Below are 18,334 nucleotides of genomic sequence, written 5' to 3' on the forward strand. Positions count from 1 at the left end.
CTCAGGAGGATATAGTTGTTCATGAGTCCCTTATTTGTCCTGAGCAGTTAAACTGTCCATTATTCTTCAGAAAAAACTCTCCAGGTCTCACAAACTCTTTGGATAAATTATACTAATTTTGTCTTCTGGGAAACATCTAGGTTTCTTCTGAAGCTTCTGACATGGCTATTATTCTGTCTTGTGGACTATATGTAAACATCTTTGATGCAAAATATCTTACTCAGGACAGTACTAAATAATTACATGCATTTTGTGTGACCCCTCTTACAAAACATTAGTGTTTTTTTTTTTAAACAAACATACAAACAAAAGGGGCCCTTTGAAAATGAGCTCGAAAATATAATTTTTAACTAATTGATGTATTGATTGATCAGCTTAAACAGTTTAATTGGCTATTCAGTTTCAATTGAATGTTTTCTCTCATATTTCTGTGACTAAAACCAACATTAACATATTCTTCTAGAAACCAGTAACAAGACACACCTTTTGAAGTTGAAATAGAAGACTGTATTGATTTTAAATGAATTTTAAAGGTTTGAATGTCAAACTCAGTCAAAACTACTGCAGCATCTTCCTCTGAGGGTCAGTAATACTGGAGACTCTTTGGAAGGTTTCACAAGCTATTCTCTTGAATGTCAATAGCGTGACTTCTGCATCTCTTTTGACAACGAAAACAACTGGAAAATGTTCTTTGAGAGATCTGTAACAAGACACAGCCATTGAAGCTGAGGTAGAAAATTTTGTCTTCTGGGAAACATCTAGGTTTCTTCTGAAGCTTCTGACATGGCTATTATTCTGTCTTGTGGACTATATGTAAACATCTTTGATGCAAAATATCTTACTCAGGACAGTACTAAAAAAATTAAAGTGTTTAACAAATGGATCCTTTGAAAATGAGCTCGAACATTTAATTTTTAACTAATTGATGTATTGATTTATCAGCTTAATAAACAGTTTAATTGGCTATTTAGTTTCAATTTAATGTTTTTTCTCATATTTCTGTGACTAAACCAACATTAAAATATTCTTCTAGAAACCAGTAACAAGACACAGCTTTTGAAGCTGAGATGGAAAACTGCATTTTAAATTAATTTATTAAAGGCTTGAATGTCAAACTCGGTCAAAACAACTGCAGTAGCTTCCTCTAGGGGGCAGTAACACTGGAGACTCTATGGAAGGTTTCGCATGTGGTTCTTGAACGTCAATAGCGCGACTTCTGCATCTCTTTTGACAATGAAAACTGGAAAATGTTCTTTAAGAAGTTTGTAACTAGACACAGCCTTTGAAGCTGAGGTATAAGATTGTATTTATTTTAAACTAAATTATGTATTGGTTTAATTTTCTATAGTATGTGTTCAATTATAGTTCTGTGGTTTAAACCACCATCAAAATAGTTGTCTAATCTGTAACAAGACACACCCTTTGAAGTTGTGTAATAAAACTGTTATAAATTAATTTATTACAAATTAGATTTTTAAACAAGTCAAAACAACTGCAAAATTGTTGAATTTCAATACCATGGTTTCTATTACAGTTCTGCGACTAAAACAAATATGAAAATGTTCTTATAAAAACAGTAACAAAGGCATGACGTTGATACAGAAGAGTGTATTTGTTTTTAAATTAATTTATTTATTGGTTTAAATTTCAATAGCGTGTACTTTTTTGGTGTCATACTTTTATGTGAAAACGACGCACATTAAAATGTTCTCACAAGGACCTGGAATAAGCCCACTGCATAACCACTGGATTATGGAATGATCATGATTTTTAATAGTTTTTCTTTTATTAATATAGTTATTAATAGTAATAATATAATAATAACCACTATCACATATATTGTTTACGATATTTCTTATTTAAATTCAAGTGAGCGTTGTAAGTGTTTGTCTTTATATCTTTCAAAGACCTTGGAGCACAAATTGCTCTTGTTTTGTTAATTGTAAAAAAACAAAAAAAAAACATTGCGATGGGAAACCATTCATCGTTTTATTCTTCCACATGTAGTTTGTAGACGGTCCCTAGCAGGCCTAAGCGCTAGCTCGCTGCTGCTAAGAGACTTTATGCGTTGCGATTAAAACAAATAAACTGCGATGTGTGTTTTCTACGTTCTAATGCTTTTCAGCTAAGCCATTTCTATACAATTATACTCATCCACTAAGAATTTATTGAATTTATTCGCGGCTGAATATCTGTCTGATATCCAACGGTTGAATCATTAGGTTCAGTTGACTCAGTGAGCAAAACGAGACGCACCTATTGTTGTCAAAATAGCGTGTATTGATGTTAGATAATGCGTTACAATGTTACATTCAATAATAAAGCATTTCGTTTACAGTTCCTACAAAAACTATGAAATTACCTGAACGGTTTGCTTCGACTTCAACACGTTGAACGCTTCAAAACGCTAATCTTTCTTCAGCCGAAACACAACAGACGCAGGAGAGCAGCATATGACGTCACATCTCCACTCCAAAATAAAAGTCCCATTCATACTAAAACTACAAAAGTGCGTTGAAACTCACATGCAAATAATAAAACAAAATATAAAACAAAACTGGATAAAAAAATACTTGAATAATTCAGGATAAAATGGTATTATTCCTGGGCCTGTGCAGACTCCTTAGCTTCGTACCTAAAAAAAAAAAAAAAACAGTAAAGAAAGAAAAAACTGAGAAAAGGCATTCATTTTAGAATACTATTAAAACAGTCACAAGAGCATTAAAAGGCATGCATGGTTATAATTAAGCCGAGCCAGTACTTCTGCCAAAGTGACAAAACTGTCAAATAAAGAGGTAGTTACTACCAAAGGTAATATGAACAAGTTAAAGGTAACACTATTCAGTTCAGTGCTAGGAGCTATTTTTGTTGTGAAATAGCCTACACGAAAATGCAACACAGTTTGATTCCAAAAGAGTGTATAACCGTAAAATGTTTATCGTCAAATTAACAGTAACTTAGTTATCCAGTAGTTGCTGTATTTCATACCACAGTAAAATTGCTGTAATACTAAGTACAGTAGTTTTAAGTGTACTGTAAAATTAAGTACAGAATTATACTGTAAATTATTTTATTTAAATGTTATTTTGTTATATATTCAATAACACACACCAACAGCTTTATTCATGATTCATCTTTTATATATCACAGCTTAACTTCAATCACACAGAATTACCAGCATAATAACCATATTTCATCAATGGACATACATATCCCTTACGAAAATTAACCATGGTTCTACTACAAATAAAACCAAAAACCCATGGTTACTGTAATTTGTAACCACAAATTAGCCATGGTTTTGCTAGACTGACCATATTCATGGACATCCTGTTTGTTTTCATTATTTTACAAATCAAAACTTTTTGTTGTTATTATGAGTTTACATGAATAAAATCGCGAGCGCCTCCCTGTCATGTATGCGCATTAATATTACGCACAAACACCTGAATATGGGCCAAAAATATAGCACATTAATATAGGTTAACGCTAAAGTTTGGAATCCATTCAAATAAATCTTCACCAGTCTACATCCAAGACAGATGCAGATATAAACTGAAGGCTATATGAATTTTACTATATGTGCACCCCTCATATGTGGTGGATAAACGTAGCGATTTCCTTCAAATTTCTATTAAAGCATGTAAGTGCAGTAAAATACAGACCTAAATGTACAACTTAAACAGGGTTTTGTTCTTTTGCTAAAAACTTTATTTTTGTCATGGTAAGGATGACTTTTGCATGGAATTGCCCATGAGGTTCTTTCTTGTGCTCAACACAAAATATGATATTTTTAAGAATGCTGGTAATCAAACAGTTTCTGAACCCCATTGACTCCATAGTATTTCCCCCCCATATTATGGAAGTCAACGGGGACCAGCAAATGTTTGGTTACCCACATTCTTCAAAAATCGTATTTTATTTTCAACAGAAGAAAGCAACTAATACATGTACACCTTCTACAGAGGCACCATCGAGAGCATTCTGACGAGCTGCATCACTGTGTGGAATTGACAATAAAGCAGACTTAATAGCTGCAAGACCACGCAATGCATTATAGAAATCAGGAAGGGTGAGAGAACGTGTTAGTTTCGTTGTTTTAGATTACAAGCCAACGGGAAGAGCTACCATCGGAATAATGCACAGACACAGCTGCTTTACTGTGCCACCCACCCATGCCCGGAAAAAGCACATTTTTAATTTGCTAAAGAGTTATATGTGATTGAAAATTTAACTTGTATGTTGTTTTTTGTAGCATTGATCTTTAGATGTAATTCTTCTCTTTATTTTTGCTTAACTATGTTTATGTATTTTATTTTTCTTGCAAGTCAATTTATTATCTTTACATATATTATATTCTGATGTTTTGTTATAGTTGTATATAGGGCTGCACGATAAATCGAAATGGAATCGAGATCGCGATTCGACAGAAGCTGCGATTGTCATGCGTATCTGTTAGTAGGCGTGTTTCCATTACCCTTCAAATTGCGCAAATTGAAATTGCGAATTGAAAATACACTTAATGGAAATGCGTCAATTTCGCAAAAACACCCATATATCGCAAAAAAGTTTTTACGCTTGCATGAGGTGGTTTATTCCAGCCGCGCCACGCATGTTTCTGAAGCGGCTCGATTTGCTGCTTCTGTAAAGATACACGTATAAGCCTCCTTTGAATAAATATAGCCAAAATCCGTCAAAATCCCACTAAAATCCGTTGCCATGACTTATCGCGAGAGGCAAAAGGACATTCGATTAATCGTGCAGCCCTAGTTGTATATATCTTTTATTTCTTAACATCTAATAAAATAAGAAAAAAACTTTAAATTGTTTAAATAAAATTTAGCCTTCTATGTTCCGACTATTTCCACGTGTCTATTTTCTTTGGTTAGCTTAAAAGTAAAATAAAATTATATTGGAGCGAAAGTCCCCTAAATGTCCGGAATGGCCGCTAACCGTCCTGTGAACGCCCTCTCGACGTCAAGGGGACCCTACACGCTGACGTCCGGAGGACGTTCGTAAGAGACCATTTAGGGGACGTCTTGGGGATTTTTTTTTGTTAGCTGGGACTGGTAACAGACAATTGATCTATCGGTAAGCCCCGGCCCCTTAGTTACTGTTGCTCCCTCGGACAAACAAACGGAGTTGCTCACTGTCTTACAATGACAAAACCTTGTCCCTATATCTTTTTGATCAATTTTGGACACAAAAGGACCACCATTCAAGTGGGACTTAAATATGCCATAGAGGTATATATCAAATATTTTAAGACAAATATTGTGGGTATTAATTTGGAAGCGAGGGTTTACAGATCACAATGCAAACAGGAGAAGTCTCATGTTACGTTCGTCACAGTCGCAGATAACAACATCCCGGATCAACACTGTTCATCTATCGCAGGGTACGATTAAATTAATTTACATTTAACCAGTTTAATATGAAGAGACCTTCGTTTATGTGTTTTTGCCCTACACTGTACAAGACGCGAGAACAGTCCGCCATTTAGGTTTGTATGGACTCACTAACTTTAACGTTAGCCAGTTTTAGCCAGAGATACCTTACTAAAGCACAAGATGACATTAACGTTCTGCTTGAGCAGATGAAAATTGTAACTTAATGAGAGTATGACAACCAGAAAACGAACGTTTGTGTCTTCATTGGGATTGGGGTTGAATGCTTAGGGACATTTTGCTCCATTTTGTTTGGGGTTAGGAAATAGAATAAAATAAATTCCATTGCCTATGTCTCATGATACCTGGAATCACTGTTACAAGTACCACAGGCACATCGTTTTTCCATTTTTGAAGCATAAACCCCATTAAAACTATGCGAGCTTCGGATCTTCCAGTGTTTCTCTATGGCGCTGAAACCTACAGATGTCCGAGTTCCGTTCCCCGTGCAACTGATACTCGACTGCCATTGGCTCATCTGCGTTTAAGGGGAGGGGCTTACCGATGGGTCAATTGCGCTTATCAACCACACAAGGGAACCGTGAGCAAATGTTACATAGTGTCGCTTCAAAGACTATAGAAATACAAAGACAGTTCACTCCTGTACTTATGAATGGGAGAAACTGCAACACGCAATATGGCGGGATAGTCCCACCTTCTAAATTAATGAGCCAATCGTTGATTGGTAAAGTCATTGCATCACTGCAGCAGCCGTTAGTAGCTCCGGTTCCCATAGAAACCAGAGGCTAGAGCAGCCAATGCATGCACAGTCTCAAGCGTGTTATAACCATAGATATATATAGCTGATTTCCCCCCGGTTTCACAGACAAGGCTTAAGCCTAGTCCTAGACTTAAATGTAAGTCTAAGATGTTTCAATTGAAAGAAACTTGCACTGTTTGATCTTAAAACATGACAGTGTCCTTGTTTTGTCTCAAGATGCACACTAGTATTTTTTTTTCTAAGGCATGTTTAAAACATTACTTTAAATGTCCTAATTGAACTATGGACTAATCCTGGCTTAGTCTAATGCCGAGTTCACACTGCACGATATTAGCCCGAATTTTCACTCGCCGACAGGTTTTGCGAAATCGCCGACAAATGCCCGACATCGGAGGTTGGAGAACTCCGGTCTGACGCACGCGGGTTCTCGCGTTACTTCCTTATCACTTCTCGCGTGTGTTATGTTGTGAAACGTAGTTTGCGGACCAGACAGAGCTGTCGGCGATTCTTCCTATTGTAAAGTCATGCAGTGTGTAACCTCCTGTCGCCGATCCATCGTGCAATGTGAACACAGCAGCAACTGAATGCTACCCCAGATAGTCACGCAGTGTGAAAACGACGGCGATCCGACGAGTTTAAAAATCGTGCAGTGTGAACTCGGCATAAGCCCTGTCTGTGAAACCAGGCCTTTAAGTTTTAAAATGATGAAAATTCATATAAAATTATTTTTTTAAGTTTACTATAAAATAATTGTATTTTTTATTTAATACTCCGTTTTTATTTTTAAATATATTAGTATTATCACACTTTATTATTTTGCTTATTTTATAAAAAAAAAGCTAAATAAATAAAGTGCAATAACATTATTATCACAATTATCGTTTTTTTTTATAGTTATATTTAATGGGTCACACTATGCTCAGTGTGAGGACCAAATCAAATCTCCAGCACACTATTATAAAACACCATGTATTTCAATAAGAATAAAATTCTCTGAAGGGTTCTGTTATTCGAATGTGTTTTATGTAAATACCCATGCACTTTTTTTGGGATTGTACTGTAGAAAACAGCAGCGCGTGAACAGGACTTTTATTTTGATTGGGATATATGACGTCATAGAGCCGCGCCGCGCTCCTGCGTTTGTTTCAGCTGAAGAAAGGTTTGTGGTTTCAATCATTTAAAGTGTTTAAATAGATACAACGCGGTCAGTGTACTTTATGGTTTTACAAGCTTTGTAAAGTTAATTGACTGTTTTTGAATGTAACATTGTAATAGTTTATCTGACAATAATGAACGTTATCGTGTGAGTAAAGCGCATCTCATTTCGCGCCCTATTTAGTGAATCAAATGATCGTAAACACGGATTCAAAAGCGGATCTTTTCAAGTGAACTGAATCAATTGCTTCACACATTATTTTGAATCGCTCGAATCACACTGCTGCTCAAAACAAGAACAACAAACAAACACAAACGTGTAATGAACTTTTACAAACAATATACATTTTCTATTTCCTTGTTCAGTTATTATTATTATTTATTGTTAAATTTTTTGTGTTTTTTATTTCTGACTGACTCCCTCACCAGTGTGCTGACTACTGAACTAGGGAGCTGATTGAGACACAACCAGAGATTTAGTTTGCCGTTTTTTCCTGTTTATTCTGATCTTAAACAGGACAAAGTGTATAAACACACAGAAAAACTCCTGCTGAATCAACTGAGATCCACGTGACACTATTATAAAGATGGCGTTTATTAAAGAGGAGAGTGAAGACATGAAGATTGAAGAAGCATTCAGAGTCAAACATGAAGATACTGAGGAACAAACAAAGATGGAGTTTATTAAAGAGGAGAGTGAAGACATGAAGATTGAAGAAGCATTCAGAGTCAAACATGAAGATACTGAGGAACAAACAAAGATGGAGTTTATTAAAGAGGAGAGTGAAGACATGAAGATTGAAGAAGCATTCAGAGTCAAACATGAAGATACTGAGGAACAAACAAAGATGGAGTTTATTAAAGAGGAGAGTGAAGACATTATTAAAGTGGAGAGTGAAGACGTGAAGATTGAAGAAGCATTCAGAGCCAAACATGAAGATACTGAGGAACAAACAGGTTGGTTTTCATTCTCAAAGCTGAACTATTTAGTTCTGTTTTTGTACACTTTGTGCCCTCCTGCAGCTTTCTCTCCTTTCTTTTTCAAAGGATTTGAGCTTAAAAATAAATGAAGCACTACTTCCCCCCCCAAGTGCTCTTATAATGTTTGTAGGATTTCTACATCTAAACTGTCAGAATTCAGAATTTTAGTGTTCTGGTTAAACTAAATAAAATGTAACCCATGCTGTCAAAATGAGTCAGAATGAGCACATTTTCAACTTTAACATTGAACCAAATCAAACAAATTTAAATTGGACGAGCCCCCAAACACTGCATCTCATGTTTTTAAATGAAGAAAGTAGCCTACTCTTTGTGGTCCTTTGTATTAAACTATACATACATGCATGGTGCTGTTTTTAATTCTAATTGTTTAAGCAACTTTATTAATTATATATGGTTTATAAACATTATTTTAAACAGTTTTTCGAAGACTGTTATTGGGTGGTTGTCCAAGAAGGGAAAAAAAGAGCACGTTTAAATATAAGGTTTATTATAAGCCTTCACTTTGAAATTACAGGCATAATTCTGGCAGGCAGCAGCATTTATTTGTGCAAACAAAATGAAGGGCATTTTCCATCCTTTTCCAATGAGCTACTGTCATCGATGACAGACTACCTAATTTGAAGTGTAAATCTATTGCGATAAGGTGGCAGCAGCAGCTGTGTGTTCGACTTGAAGCAGACCGATCTGTGTACAGGGCCGTACCTGGGGTTTGCGAGGCTCCGGTTCAGGTTGTACCAGTGGGCCCTGTTTGAAATTGTGTAAATAGCACAAATATACAAATTAAACCGTGTAAGTTTTTTCAAGTTTGTAGGTGTCCAAGGTACAGAAACTGAATAATCAAATGTAAATAGCATTGCATAGTCTTCACTGTATAAATGAAATATAGATTGTTAAAACTACAAAGTAATTCAGTAAAGAGCAGTGAGTGATTTTCTCCCATTTAATTTCTTGGATTAACATTAAGGACGCTGACAGCAGCCAGTTAATTAGGCACGGTCACTTTAAGAGATAATACATCCAGTATAATGATATACATTCCATTTCTTTCTCAATCGTTTACGTTCACTTAAGACATAACCGACCATTTTTTCGAGGATACTCGCAAAGACCGGTATTGTGACAATTTTGTATGCATTTGTCGTTTCAAGAGCAAGAAGAGACCAAACTTAATTCGGTGTTTAACGCGGCTCTCTGCATGCACACTGTACGCACAGAACAGTGCGCGGGTGCTGAATTAAGCTTTTCATGTCTTTTTGTGCTTGAATGTTTAAACTGGTGAGGTGTATTTGTTCGTTCAGGCACGGGAGGAAGCGATGAAGAGCTCGGTTTGGTGTTTGCGCGGCTCTCCGTGTGCGCACCGAACTCGGCGCGCGAACGCTCAGTTGAGTTTTTCCGCGTCTTGTGTTTGAAGGCTTTAAACTGTTTTGAATGTTTAAATTGGCAAGGCTTACAACACTTGCAATTGATAAGCTTTTGTGACGACGCGCAGGCCGTATTCTTATGCAGGCCTCGGGCAGTCGGTTGAAATCGCCGGGGCCCCCCCCCCCTCCGCGCCGGTTCACTAATTATATGCGTCTCGCCTATTTTTGAAGGTAAGAGTGTGCACTCGAATATGCTCTTGAACCGTTCTCGCGATACTTTGATGCGATTACACCGATCAGTCTGTGCAGCACTGCTTCAAGTCGAACACACCTATTGGGTTTGTGGTGTTGTTGTTGTTGTGCGCTAGGGAACGTATATCCGCCATACATCATTGCGTCGCTATACCACAGATATCGTGATATGACACTTTTTTTATCATGTAAAAATTTATACCGGTATTATCGTGGACGGTATGATATGGCACACCCCTATTTGCTAGGAAATTAACAGAGACACAATAAGGTTCTGAAAGTGCTGTGATTGTTTGTGTGATCACTTTGCTTATAGAAGGTTGTGACAAGCCCAAATCATCACTGCTGCATAGTTGCATTTTTCCAGTTGTTTCTCATATATGGAAATGTATTATGTAATATATTGCATTATATTTTGCATTATATTCCTATATATTTTTGTTTCCAAGGGTTAACTCAGTCTTGCATTGTGTGCAACATATTTCTTCTCCCTTTTCAAGTTTCATCCATTTTCTCCATTTTCTCCGCTGCTACAGAAACTCTCAAGTTCCGGATGCATACACGGACAGCGCGGACTACTTGTATTTATACTTCCGAAAGCATACGCTGATGGTCCGCTCCGCGGACGTGTTCCATACATGCGTAGTAGATCGGCTTGAACAATAAACAAACGTGAACAAAGAATTGCCCAGAGTTATTGCACATCTGGCTGTCTTTATATTGTTTTATCGACGGATTGTACAGGTTCGAGTAGCATCGGGCTTCTTCACACAGCCTGCGCATGCGCAGTAGCCTACTGATCGCGCAAAAAAATGGGAGGCACGCAGATGTCCGCTCAGAGCCTCCGCGCACACTCTCCGATGACGATTTTTACGTCACGCATACCATAGCGGACTCGCGGACGCGGAAAGTATAACACAGGCTTTAAGCCCCTTAAAAGTCCTCGTCGGTACTTCTACAATTTTGGACCTTAAGACCCCTTTTAAAGTTTAAGATGCTTACTGAATTATTTTTTTCTTTACTAGGATCCTTTAATTTTAAGAGGGAACACCCACATTTCTAAGAATTTTCTTAGTGCAAAGAGTTGCTTTTTCATGAATACGGGCCAAGGAAAGCCGTGAATTCGCACTTGCTTATCCGTGGTGTGCTTCTCCAGCAGGTTGTGAATCTGCTTCAAATGTGTCCTGACCTGTAGGGCTGCCCCCAGTAGTCGACCAAACATTTAGTCAGTGAGAAGAGGCATGGTTGACCAAATATGAATTGGTCAGTTGGTCAAAAAAAAAAACTTAACATGAAGTGGCAAAGTCAGGCAGTCTGTTCCTACATTTGTTTGTAAATTTAGAAGAAATTGTAGAATTAAAGTGTTTGACAAATCATGATTTGTTTGTGAAAATGTTTGTACGCTGATTTTACACACAAGTTTGCATGTACTTTTGCTTATCAAATGAGACCCACTGTCTATCAAAGGAAACATGTACAAGCGTAAAATGCAGAGGACCTAATACTGAGCCCTGTGCCACTCCATACTTGAGTTTGATGAGTTCTCTTTATTTACACAAGCAAAGTGGTAGCAGTCAGATATGAAACATAAACCATGCTAATTCTTGTTCACAAATGCCAACATAATTTTAAAGCTATCCAAGAGAATGTCATGGTCTACATTGTCATAGGATCTTATAGCACATGGAGGAATGTATGTAGCCATGATTGCATGCCAAAAATTGTTAATTTGTAGGTTTAAGGAGCAAAGATTCTAATGAAAATGGCAAATTTGAGATCGGTCTATAATTAACCAGTTCTCCTGAGTCAAGCTTTTTCATAAGGGGTTTGATAACTGCCAGCTTATTTGGGACATTTCCTAAAGAATGCAAAGAGTTAACAATATTGAGAACAGGATTACAGACAACACCTCTTTCAGTAGCTTTGTAAGTAATATTTATTATAAAAGGGTTGGTTTTGAAGCTATACATATCTAAATGTCTAGAAATCTAGATGTCTGTTGCTTTTTGGAGTTAACTTGTATTGGTCTCTTTTTGCTTTAGGCCTGATGCCACAGAAAGAGGAGAGCCAAGATCTGATTGGAATGGAAAACAAAGTTCAGCATGAGAAACATCATGATTTCATAACTGGAGAAAAGCCTTACACATGCCCTCAGTGTGGGAAGAGTTTCGTTAATAAAACAGGCCTTAAAACGCACATCAGAATCCACACTGGAGAGAAACCTTTCACCTGCGAACAGTGTGGAAAGAGTTTCAGTAAAAAAGGACACCTTAATCAGCACATTAGAATCCACACTGGAGAAAAGCCTTACACCTGCCAACAGTGTGGAAAGAGCTTTACTTCAAAAGGAAATCTTGAAAAACATATGAAAATTCACACTGGAGAAAAGCCTTACACATGCCTTCAGTGTGGGAAATGTTTCACTGATAAATCCAACCTTAAAAAGCACAGTAGAAGTCACACTAGAGAAAAACCTTACACCTGTGAACTGTGTGGAAATAGTTTCACTGAAAAAGGAAGTCTTAAAAAGCACATGATGAGAATTCACACTGTAAAGCAGTCTTTCACGTGCCCTCAGTGTGGAACTGGTTTCAGAAGTAAAGTATGCTTTAGTAACCACATGAAGACTCACACAAGATCACAGTTTTATATGTCATTGGCGTGGAAGGAGTTTCTCGGACAGGAAAAAATGTAAGAATCATGTAATAACTCGCATCAAAGGAAGCCTTTCATCTGCCATCAGAGAAAAGTGTTTCAGATTAACAAAATAATAATAATACCATTTTAATGAAAAAAAATTTTTTTTTACAGTCACAAGGTGTCACACTGAAGAGGAGATATTCACTTGTCTTAAAACAATAATTCACCCAAAAATGAAAACTGTCATCATTCACTAACCCTCAAGTTGTTCCAAACTTGTGAGTTTCTTTTTTTTTTTTTTATGACCCTCCAATTGGATGTACACTGGTTGATTTGGTGTAGTTGAGATAGTGAATCTGTGTGTAGTAGAAAAAGTTAGTAAGTCGTTATTTTCTGGTGTAGAGTGATTTTATTTCTTCTCGCTCTAGTTCTTGTATGTTCTCTCTTAAAAGAGACTATATGATGAGTCATTAACAAAAACAATGCATCACATCTTTCTGAACTTTTATTTCAGAAGCATACACATACACAGTGTATATTTAAAGTACCTTGAACCATGAAACTTACAAGTACCAAAACCCTGAACTTGCACATGAATATTATAGTCAAATGTACAACAAAATGAGTAGAAAAAATACTTTCTGAAATAAAATAAAGTGCTATGTTGCTTTGCATCAGTGGTGTATAAAGTGCCTGAAAGCCATACAGTACTTAAAGGTCCCCTGAAGTGCCTTGAAACACGCAGCGTTATTCTATGTGGTGACGTAATTTCAACTGAAACAGAAAGACAGGGCGGGACATATCGAGCAGCCAATAAATGAGCCAATAGCGTTTTGTTTATATCTGCACGGGTCAGAGCCGTTGAGCTCGGTAAAGCCGTATTTGACAGCCACAGTCTAATAGATTACCCTCTAGATTCAATATGAAACTCTAGTAAAACAAAATCGTGATCATAATCATGCTGAGGCTGTGTAGTTTTAAGTGTTTAATATATGCCGACTCGCACATATGAATCGCTCCGTGCGATCGCGTCTCTGGACCGGAGCCAAAGTCCGGATCAGACTGTGCACGCTGCTGCGGTTCGTGTGACACAACGTGAAACCAGACCTCATTTGCCCCAATCGAAAGCATATTTACACTATCTGAATCGTTCCCTATCGCCTACATTGTGCACTACATGCCATTCACTGTACAGGAAATACTACACTGTGAACAAGCGACCGATGTAGCTTAAGGGGACATGGATGCATTTAACCTGCAGGTACAAATGCATGATAAATAATACTTTGTTTTAAACATAAAACGTTGAGTACTGATATTTAAAATGATAAAAAATATAAAAACAATTGTCAAAATGTGAAATTAAAAGCGCCAGTAGGTGGCAGCAAGTGACTGTTAATGAGTGAATCATTGAGATTCAACAGATTCATTCAAACGGCTGATTCATTCAGAAACAAAGCACAGTGAAAGTAACAGTGTAAATGACTGAATAGTAAGTGACTGTTAATGAGGAATCATTGAGATTCAACAGATTCATTCAAACGGCTGATTCATTCAGAAACAAAGCACAGTGAAAGTAACAGTGTAAATGACTGAATCACTGAAATATGTATTCAACCGATTCGTTCAAAAAGCTGATTCATTTAATAAGTAAACACTGTCCATTGCTCAGAGATGCAAAACAGTGTTGTGATCTTTGTTTGGAACTATTTTCTTTGGCAAAATTGAGCAAAAACAGGCAATATTGTGTCTAAAATGTAAGTCACTTAATGCTAACTTAAACTTGTATAAAATGATTATTACATTTATTATCATGCTGATATCTGGAGAAAAAAACGGCACTCTTTGTGTAATATAGATTAACTATATTAAATTATATAAATATAAAAAAGCATACAGATGCATTTTTGCCATCACATTTTGAATTTGAATAGACTAACCCAGCAATCGGGATGTCCCCCGGACGTTGCAAACGTCCATTTAAGTCCACAGTACGTCCGCTTTGTAACGTTCGTGTGCGGACATTTTGAGGATGTCCACTTACATCCGCATTTGGTCCTCATTTTAACGTTCATCAGAGCCAGTTTGTGAACGTCCAGGTTTCGTCCCTCATCTGCCATTTCCATAAAAACACTTGGAAAAGTCCAGTCGCCAATGCGTGAGCTTTTATCATCAGACCGGACATCTTGCAACTCAGACAAAGTTAATTAAATTAAATATAGCTGCAAGCAGCGATATGGGGCCAAGCCCCTGAAGGGGCTGTAGCGCAGTGCAGAGCGGGAAGATCAAAAACAGCAGAAATTGAACGAACGTGAAATACAGCCGGTTCAGAATTATTGGCGAGAATGAACATAGAATGAACAGAAGTTCAAATGAAAATGAACACAGTATGGATAAAAACATTAATTTCTAGTTCAGGAGCAATAAAGATTTGTACAATGCTAATCTGGATAATAAACAAATGAAAACCGAACAACATAACACAAAATTTTATAACATTCTACCACTCAGGACTCGAACCCACAACATGAAAGGCTTCATTGCCAGTGGTTTAGCAGAGTGTGCCACTCAGTTGAGACACATTCAACAGGCTGCAGAAGATAAGTTTAGGTGTGAGAATGAGCTCAGAAAAGCATGACTTAGCATTTTAGACAGATTAGCATGCTAAGATAACTTAATACTAACCTTACGGTTAACCTAATAGTTGAACAGTCACATTAGAATGAATGGCAACCGGATAGCATGCTAAGCTAACTAGCAATCAACAAGCACATGCACGGTCTACTTTGGAGAGGTATTTCTTGGGAACGGTAGTGAATATCAAAAATCTGTTCAGTCATTTCTGTGCGGCTCGGTCCAAAGATCATATGATCAGATTTTGGACAAAATTGGACAACATTTGAAGGAGAAGTAGAACAAAAAAACAGTTTTTGTTTACTTCAATATGGCGGACAGACACACTGAAGGAAAATGACAAATGAGACATCGTCAGAATTGGCATAACCCAGGGAATGAAATTATATTAAAACAACATCATTTGGACAACATTTTCAAAAGTTTTAAGTGTTTTTGCAAGAATCGTTATATCTCTAGAACACTAGGTGGCGCTGCGTTCAAACGCAGCATCTCAGGTACCTCCGGGAAATGCCGTTGATGATCCCTACCGATTTTTGTGCGGATATGTCAAATGGTTCAAAAGATATTGCAATTTATGAGAAATTTCAAAATGGTGGACACATGATTCAGCCGATTCTGGTAAAATCATGATTTTCTTACTAATTGTTCAAAAGTTATAAGCAAAAACATGAATTTTTGGTATCTCACGACCCATAGGTGGCACTGTGCCCAACTTTAGCATGGACCCTCAGATCATGGTGTTGATGAAGTGTACCGAGTTTTGTTTCGATTGATCAAAGTTTGGCCGAGATACAGCCTCTGAACCAAATTTGGGTCAACCTTGTTAAGTTCACAACTTCATAACTTTTTTTTTTTTTTGGGAAGAATTGGATCAATTTAGAAGGAGGGGTAGCGAAAAGACAGAATACTGTACTTTTCAAAATGTCTGCTACTGTAATGGGCGGAGTCTTAATGTAAGCTATTGAATGTGATCAGCATGAAGAGAGTAATTAGGTGTACTAAATTTCATTTTTCTATAATTAGGGGTTCAGGAGTTATTACCATTTCAATGTTGAATATTTGAACTAGTGGTGGCGCTATAGAGTTGGTCCTAGAGACTCCAAAGTTGATCACTATTCATGGCCATCACTACAAGTGTGCCCATTTTCATCATTTTCCTATGTTCCGTTCATAGGGCTGCCATAGACCCCCATTGGGAAGAAGAAGAAGAAGAAAACATACAGATACAATAGGGGATACAGCCCCTTCGGGGCAACACTTACCATAGGTGATTACTTTGATGTCATCCGCTGATCGTCTGTGCAGTGCTGCTCCAAGTCGAACACACCTATACATTTCACCCTCTTCTTGGAATTAAAAAGCGCTAACTTCTCCCCACCACCTCTTATGAAAAGTAAAATAATTAAATATAAAAATCGATTCTGAGGTAAACCAATCGATTTTTAAATCATTTTAAAAAGAATCGCAATAGTTAGGTATTTTTTTCTCCCACTCCTAGAGTTTACTCATTTAGCACAGCTTCCAGATAATATATATGTATTTGTTTTGTAAGTAATTGATTTTCTCATACAGCCAGATTAGCCAAGAGCAATCATAGCTGTGTAAGTCACAAGACATATTTGTTCAAGTCTGCTTGCAGAATAGAGAATTCTTTGAGTGACTATTAATCAAGTTATTAATCAGTATTTAACTGCTTAGGGCCTGTTTACACCTGGTCACTTCATGCGTTTTGTCTGATCGGATAGCTATCTGATCGTGAAAAGACCAGGTGTAAATGCCCTCCGAAACGCATTTGAGACGGATATAAATCCGATCGCTCAAACCACTTCAGGAGGTGGTCTGGGACGCATTCCAGATGAAACTGGACCAGTGTAAATGCATCTGATTGTTGAAACCACATATAAATTTTACTCCTTCCAAAACATTAAAATAATAAATGTGTGAGAGCGTGTTATAGGCTATATGACATTATAGTCAGATATGTCTGCGCTAATGCAACACGCATCGCTGCGGACGAGTAGCTGAGTATCTCTTCAGCAAGCTGACGCGCAAACTGCCGCAAAGTAAGACGCAGACGCTCAACACACAATCATCTTCATTAAAAGTAGTAAGACAAACTTATCTTTCCAGTGCAGATGCCGTGCGCCCTCCTATTGCGGTCTTTGATCATGAAATGAGCTGATAATTAATAAAATACAGCGCTTATCTTTTGATTTCGTTGGCTTGAACTCCGTTAAATTTAAATATAGCGCTGGGATTGAAGATCGGATTTATATCCATTTTGCGACAACACATTTATGTGGCCAAGTGTAAATGGAAACGTTTTAACAAATCAGATAGATATCCGATCAGCGAAAACGCATGAAATGACCAGGTGTAAACAGGCCAAAGATTTTAGTTGATTTAACCCTCAATCCTCCTTCGGGACAAATTTGGGCAAAATCATTTTATTTTATTTATTTTTTTAAATAGTTTACTTAATCTGAGCGGTTCAAGACTTGGCTACTTTTCATAAGTTTGCCACCTGAACACACACACAAAAAAGAGGACTCAATTCAACAATGTTAAGTGGTTGAAAAAAAACAACAACTCCTTAATTTGACCTTTGTGCCCAAAAATGGGCACCCATAGGAAATGAATGGGAAATACCAAAATTCAAAAGCGGCTCATTAGAATTTCATTTAAAATAATTCCCGCCTACAGAAATTCGAAGGGTTGGGGGGTGGGGAGGGGCGAGGTTGCGGTTAGAGCGCTTGGTTTAGTGAGTGCATGAGAGGAGACGACGAAGAAGAAGTGCTGCTGCAGAGTTAGTGCATCAGAGAAAACGAAGAAGAGCTGCTGTGCTGTAGCGCCGCTGGTCTAGAACAATTCTTACAAGTATAACACGACGTAGCTGGGCGCCACGGACAGAAAATAAAGTATTTGAATTGTAAAGACGTTGCGCGACGCTGCGCTTCTCGTCCGGTGTGCGACCGCCTGAAACGCTGTTTTTTTTTCACCTCCGTGACCAAACGTCTTTGTTTGGGCTTCGCAACGCATTTTGTTTTTCGGAAGGCAGACCTTCATCAAAGCCAGAACTAATCGAGCCGTTTGTGCCAGGATGGGGAGAAAGGTATTTT

At 37.4% G+C, this 18,334-nt stretch overlaps 1 protein-coding gene across 1 annotated transcript in view; it reads left to right on the forward strand.

Moving 5' to 3' along the window:
• Positions 1 to 7,252: 7,252 nt before the first annotated feature.
• The window catches only part of LOC107692232 (gastrula zinc finger protein XlCGF57.1-like), a gene marked incomplete at its 3' end in the record, with an annotated part of 166,610 nt that continues 155,528 nt past the window's right edge, over positions 7,253 to 18,334 (forward strand). The window contains exons 1-4 of the mRNA XM_016491200.1: positions 7,253 to 7,327; positions 7,841 to 7,958; positions 8,190 to 8,280; positions 11,981 to 12,335. Coding sequence (XP_016346686.1) covers positions 7,911 to 7,958; positions 8,190 to 8,280; positions 11,981 to 12,335 — 494 coding nt within the window. The remainder of the gene's footprint in view (positions 7,328 to 7,840; positions 7,959 to 8,189; positions 8,281 to 11,980; positions 12,336 to 18,334) is intronic.

The sequence above is a fragment of the Sinocyclocheilus anshuiensis genome, unplaced genomic scaffold (assembly GCF_001515605.1).
Source record: "Sinocyclocheilus anshuiensis isolate Anshui unplaced genomic scaffold, SAMN03320099.WGS_v1.1 scaffold998, whole genome shotgun sequence".
NCBI classification, from domain to species: Eukaryota; Metazoa; Chordata; class Actinopteri; order Cypriniformes; family Cyprinidae; genus Sinocyclocheilus; species Sinocyclocheilus anshuiensis.